This window comes from Chanodichthys erythropterus, chromosome 4, assembly GCF_024489055.1.
Source record: "Chanodichthys erythropterus isolate Z2021 chromosome 4, ASM2448905v1, whole genome shotgun sequence".
NCBI lineage: Eukaryota > Metazoa > Chordata > Actinopteri > Cypriniformes > Xenocyprididae > Chanodichthys > Chanodichthys erythropterus.
Window position 1 is genome coordinate 11,975,244 of NC_090224.1, and position 6,020 is coordinate 11,981,263.

Consider the following 6,020-nt stretch of genomic DNA (forward strand, 5'->3'; position numbering starts at 1 on the left):
GGTCTCACCATCTGCTGTAGACCAATCACCATCTCCCCCCGTTCGAGATACAGGGTTCTCAAGCCCTGCTTCGCCAGCCGTGGAACCAGATGACCCAAAGTCTTCTGCTAGTGGTAAGAGTCTTATATAAAACACATTTGATGCTTTATATAAGAGATAAACCTCACTCAACTGAGTGTGAGTCACAGAAAACTAATTAATCAATGCACATCTTCTGATTAGACTCGCCAAAGTCTGCTGCTGAGGAACTGGAAGCTGAGGCCCCTGACGGCTCCTTCGCCTGCAGGACAGGGCGTCATATGATTGGTCACGTAGATGACTTCTGTGCCCTTCAGCAGCAGCTACTGGAGGGGAAGGTGGTTATCTGCAAAATGGAGGTGGCACTGCAGTCCAGCACAGAATCGCATGACCTGCCAGAGGTCAGTGTATTTAAGATGAAAGGCTGATGTGATGCTAGGGGAACTCCAAATGAAATGTTACTCATGCGCAGTCTCTCTCTCTGCAGGGTTATGTGAGGAACTTGCATGCCAGCACAAAGACACTGAAGCAGATTCTGGAGGAGACAAGCTCTCTCTTAAGAATGTTCTGGAGGGCGGCTCTGCCCAGCACTGACGCCTCGGCCCAGCAGCTTAAAAAGGTCAGAAAGCACTTAGAAAGTAAACATTTCAGTTATCATGTATAAGTCTTGGAAACACTACCTACTTTTGTGCTCCTACTGTATGTGACATCACATGTGAAATTCACACCAACAGCAACAGAAAATGAATTCAGGAATGCTCCTTTACTTGATTAAACCATTAAAGGTGCCCTAGAATTAAAAATTGAATTGATCTTGGCATAGTTAAATAACAAGAATTCAGTACATGGAAATGACTTACAGTTGGTCTCAAACTCCATTGTTTCCTCCTTCTTATATAAATCTCATTTGTTTAAAAGACCTTCGAAGAACAGGCGAATCTCAACATAACACCGACTGTTACGTAACAGTTGGGCTCATTAATATGTACGCCCCCCATTATTTGCATATGCCAGCTCATGTTCAAGGCATTACACAAGGGCAGCCAGTATAAACGTCTGGATCTGCACAGCTGAATCATCAGACTAGGTAAGCAAGCAAGAACAACAGTGAAAAATGGCAGATGGAGCAATAATAACTGACATGATCCATGATATCATGATATTTTTAGTGATATTTGTAAATTGTCTTTCTAAATGTTTCGTTAGCATGTTGCTAATGTACTGTTAAATGTTGTTAAAGTTACCATTGTTTATTAGTATATTCACGGAGACGAGACTGTCGATATTTTCATTTTTTAAACATTTGCAGTCTGTATAATTCATAAATACAACTTCATTCTTTATAAATCTCTCCAACAGTGTGTAATGTTAGCTTTAGCCACGGAGCACTATCAAACTTGTTCAAAATCAAATGTAAACATCCAAATAAACACTGTACTTGTGCGATTAGACATGCTGCATGACGAACACTTTGTAAAGATCCATTTTGAGGGTTATATTAACTGTGTGATATATTAACTTTGTTTATGCTGTTTAAGGCAAGCTCGAGCTCCGGAGGCGGGAGAGCAAGAGATTTAAAGGGGTCGCGCAAGGAATCGGTGCATATATAATTTTGGCTCAAAATAGGCAGTTAAAAAAAATTAATGAAAAAAATCTATGGGGTATTTTGACCTGAAACTTCACAGACACATTCAGGAGACACCTTAGATTTATATCTTTTAAAAAGACATTCTACAGCACCTTTAATAAAAACCTATTTGAATGTCAGTTATTGGTGTAATGCTAAAGGTTTTTTTTTTTTAATTGTTTGTGCAGGAGCAGTCTTTGAGAAAAGAGGTTGTCGCATTGAGGCGCAAGTTGTCGGAGCAAGAGCAGCTTCTCAGGGACACAATGGAGAATCTAAAGACCTCCAGTCGCACTAAAGACAACATGGAGCAATTCATTGTCAATCAACGTGAGCGACTCTCTTCTATTTTCTATTATCTTTGTTCATGTTTATTGTTCTTCTCTTCTCTTCACTGTTTTTGTTTTTTTCCAGTGTCAAGAACGCGGGATGTGTTGAAACAAGCTCGCTCAAACCTAGAGGTGAGCTTTTTCTACCATTCATACATGCATCTCTTTTACAACCTCAAGCATGTTTCTTTTTGTAAAATGTTGGTCGCACACCCAAAGTGTAGCCCATTGGCTGCTGGCCAATAGAGGGCCTAAGGTGCTGCCCTCCCTGAACCACACACAATTATTATAATTAATCATATAAATTTGATATTGATATGATAGAAAATCATCTGTACAAAATATATGCTTTCCCTATATGTCCCCTCTTCTTGTCCACATGTCTCAAGTTTAGCTCTGGGGTGATAATTGCCCACAGAAGGCAGGTCTGCGTAGCACAATAGCAAATTCAAGTATTCAAGGTATGACATAAAATTTAGCCTATCAAGTGTCCTCAATTCTAATGCGAAAAGAGAGATTATTTTATCACCCATAGCGAGCCACTGCTAAAGTCAGGACTAGGGGCTGGATAAAGCAAACCAGTGTCTTGCTAGTAAAGTTTTGATGGATGATGATTGTAATCAAGGTAAAGACATGAGCACATTTCAATATGGTCGAGTGTTTTCTAATGGATGCTCGCCTAAGAAGTATGTTTTTGAGGAGTTTGCGAGGGTCAGTGGTGTTTATGTACATATGAACATCAGACACTCCAAGCACAGACTCAAACACTCGCTCTGACAGAACTGTTCACTGATGCTGTCGACTCAGATCACTGTATTTTGTTGTGTTAAGTAATTCTGAATGGATCTGTGTAGTGTATATATGCAGTCAAGTCAAGGTGACGGCTGGAATCTCCATGTGGTCCTGTTTGGTATCGCACATTGACTTGTAGTTATATATGAAAAAGCTCTAAACAAATGTAACATTCATTTTTTCCTCAGTTTTTGCTGTTGCAGTGTATACATACATTGTGAAATTATTATTATATATATATATATATATATATATATTTTTTTTTTAAAGCTTGTAGAAAATTGCATCATAATGGGATGTTTGCTGGAATTGTCCAATAACTGCAGCCCTGCCTTGAAAATTTTCCACCAGACACCACTGGTGTAGCCCAATTGTTTTTTTTAGCATCTCAACATAGTTTTTAGCTGAATAGATGTTTTCATCAAAGGAGCAAAACCAAAAATCAGACGATTGCTAGCTATTAAAGGCTCTATCTCCGGCTCTTTCTCACTGGGTTATTTTCCTTCTCCCCTGTATCTCTATGTCTTCTGAGTTATTCCAGAAGAATGAACTCAAGATTGCCTCTCTAGGCTGTACCCCTCTCCCTTCATCCTTCTATTCGGTTCCATCCACTTCTTCTTGGTCTGATAGAGGTACTGGTATAAGTGTGTGTTAGTGTGTATGTGTTTGTCTAGCAACACATGCATGCCTGACCCAATCTATCGCAACCAGCATGAAGTGTCATCCAGCTGCTTTTTTCCATCACTTTTTCAGGCAGCCAAAAATCTTTTTTTTTTATCCAATCAAAATTTGTTCAGTTTTTTATGGAAGAGGATTAGGGCCAAGCAATAATAAAAAAAATAAAACTATCTCGAGATTAAAGTTGTTAAATTTCGAGAAAAATCTCGTTAAATTTCGGGAAAAAAGTCTAGATAAAATGTTGAGAATAAAGTCATTAAATTACTAGAAAAAAGTCATTAAATAACGAGAACAAATTCGTTAAATTATGAGAAAAATGAATTTGTTCTCGGAATTTAATGACTTTTTTTCTCGTAATTAAACGACTTTATTCTCAACATTTTATCTCGACTTTTTTTTTTTTTTATTTAAATATTTTTTTCCTCGTAATTTAACGAGTTTATTCTCAACATTTTATTTAGACTTTTTTCTCAAAATTTAACAACTTTAATCTCGAGATGGTTTTATTTTTTTTATTATTGCTTGGCCCTAATCCTCTTCTGTAGTTTTTTGTAGGCTAAACACATGAAATCTGATTTCTAGCTACCTGCTCTATATTAATATTTGCAGAAGTGACAGTAAAAATCTGGACATATATAAATGACAGTTTAAAAGTTTTTTTGTTTGTTTTTGAAAAGATTTTAAATGTGTTCTCTGTCACTTTTGATCAATTTAATGTGTCCTTGCTGAATAAAAGTGTTGATTTCTTTGAATAATAATTAAAAAAAAAAAAATCTTACTTTCTCCAAAATTTTGAATGGTTGTATAACTTGCACTTTGAATAGTGTCTAAAAGATTTCACCTGTAGTATGAATGAAGCTTTTATGTCACACACAAAACACTATCAATCAGAAGTTTGTGGCATTATGGGTAAATAAAATTAATGGAATCCAGTCATTTAGAAGGGAAATGATCATGTCAATCAAGTCTTTCAAATAATATATATATATATATATATATATATATATATATATATATATATATATATATATATATATATATATATATATATATATATATATGTATATGTATATATATTTTAAAGCTCTTTCCATTTTTGTACATAAGCTGAGGCTAGTTAGACCTGACAATAAAGTAATCATCACATAGTATGCTGCCCTCTCTTGGCTTGGAGGGAAACTACAGAACCAACTTTTGTTTATTCAGTTGGTGCGTAATCTAAATTAAAACATCACCTTTGCTTTGTCCTTTAATGGCACAGTGCATTATTAGTGATTTGTTATGTAACATTATAATGACTATTCCTGTCACTTTGTTCAGGTGAGGTCTCAACAGCCTCCCTCAAATACGCCTCCTCTCTTGGTTGGAATTTCGTGACCCCTCATGCTCAGGATCAGCACAAAGTGATGACCGCCTCATGGCCGGCACAGGGGAGTGACAGACAGCGCCTCCTACAGGTGTCCTGCAGAACAGACTCCAGACTGAGTGCTGCTATCTCTCCCTGTCTCTGAGTGAATCAGTGTCATATTATTTCACCATAAAATGCATTAGATGTACTGGATTATGTGTAGATCTGTTATTCAGTTTTATTTGCTACATAAGAACCACCAAAAAGCTCTCAATGTTGCTTTTAGTATTATAAACATTTGGATTGGCAATCCATGTCTTTAACCAAAGTAACATCTTTATGTTTGGTGTTAGGGTTTATATTGAACCAGCAACACAATTAATGTGCAATTATGATACTACTGTGCTGCCAGCCAGACCTGCTACACTGTAAATGGAAGTCACCCCAGGGACGAGCTGAAGAGCGATGGTGCAATAATCTTTCTGTCAGCCTGCTACTGTAGTCTTGAAATTGGAATATCCAAATACAAGATCTGTTTGTTTGTTCTCTGTTATTGCCAAAATTTGAGTCTGTTGCTTTTGATGAACTAACCTATTGTACATTTTTTCCTTTTTATTTTTCACTGACCATCTTTTTTTTTTTCTTTTTTACAGTTTTTATTTGAACTTTTTTCCTGTTTTAGATAAATTCTCATACTGGAGATTATTGATAATTTTTTTTTACGTCATTTTTTGGTTTTTGGTCCAAAAAAAAAAGTGTTTTATATTCCTATTTGCTGTATCAGCTTTTCTTGATGGACCATTTTTGATTTGTTTTTTGTTTTGTTTTCATTTATTTGGTTTGTTTTTATTTACTTTGTTTATTTTTATTTTGTTTTCAGTTATTTTGTTTTTGTTTACTTTTTTGTTTTAGATTTGTTATGTCTGTAAATTGTTTCCCTTGAGATCAAAAATACTAAAGTAAAACATTATCTCAAGTTAATAAGTTAATATTACAGAGTTAAATTATTATTGTGTTAGACACTGCAGACAATTTTACAAATTGTACATTGTGAGAGGCTGGTCATAATGCTACAAAACATGTGCATAGCTTTATTGCTCTATCTGTATGTGGATTTGAAAGAAAGCCTGTTGCTCTTGCATGAACCACCTAACTTTACACTGTGCAGTATTTCAGTATTCCACAACAGTGCGAGAAGTCCTGGGGTTTCTGCTCTATATGTCAACTGAAC

General features: G+C 35.9%; 1 protein-coding gene across 7 annotated transcripts in view; it reads left to right on the forward strand.

The window, feature by feature from the left end:
- pde4dip (phosphodiesterase 4D interacting protein) overlaps window positions 1–6,020 on the forward strand; it is a 74,975-nt gene extending 68,955 nt beyond the window's left edge. For 5 of the 7 annotated variants that reach the window (XM_067384116.1, XM_067384110.1, XM_067384112.1 and 2 more), the window contains 7 exons: window positions 21–113; window positions 223–419; window positions 506–637; window positions 1,834–1,972; window positions 2,057–2,103; window positions 3,305–3,395; window positions 4,762–6,020. In XM_067384116.1, coding sequence (XP_067240217.1) covers window positions 21–113; window positions 223–419; window positions 506–637; window positions 1,834–1,972; window positions 2,057–2,103; window positions 3,305–3,395; window positions 4,762–4,952 — 890 coding nt within the window. In that variant the 3' untranslated portion in view covers window positions 4,953–6,020. Of the gene's footprint in view, window positions 1–20; window positions 114–222; window positions 420–505; window positions 638–1,833; window positions 1,973–2,056; window positions 2,104–2,365; window positions 2,433–3,304; window positions 3,396–4,761 lie in introns of all 7 variants that reach the window. The other 2 variants (XR_010894962.1, XM_067384114.1) reach the window with 2 other exon arrangements.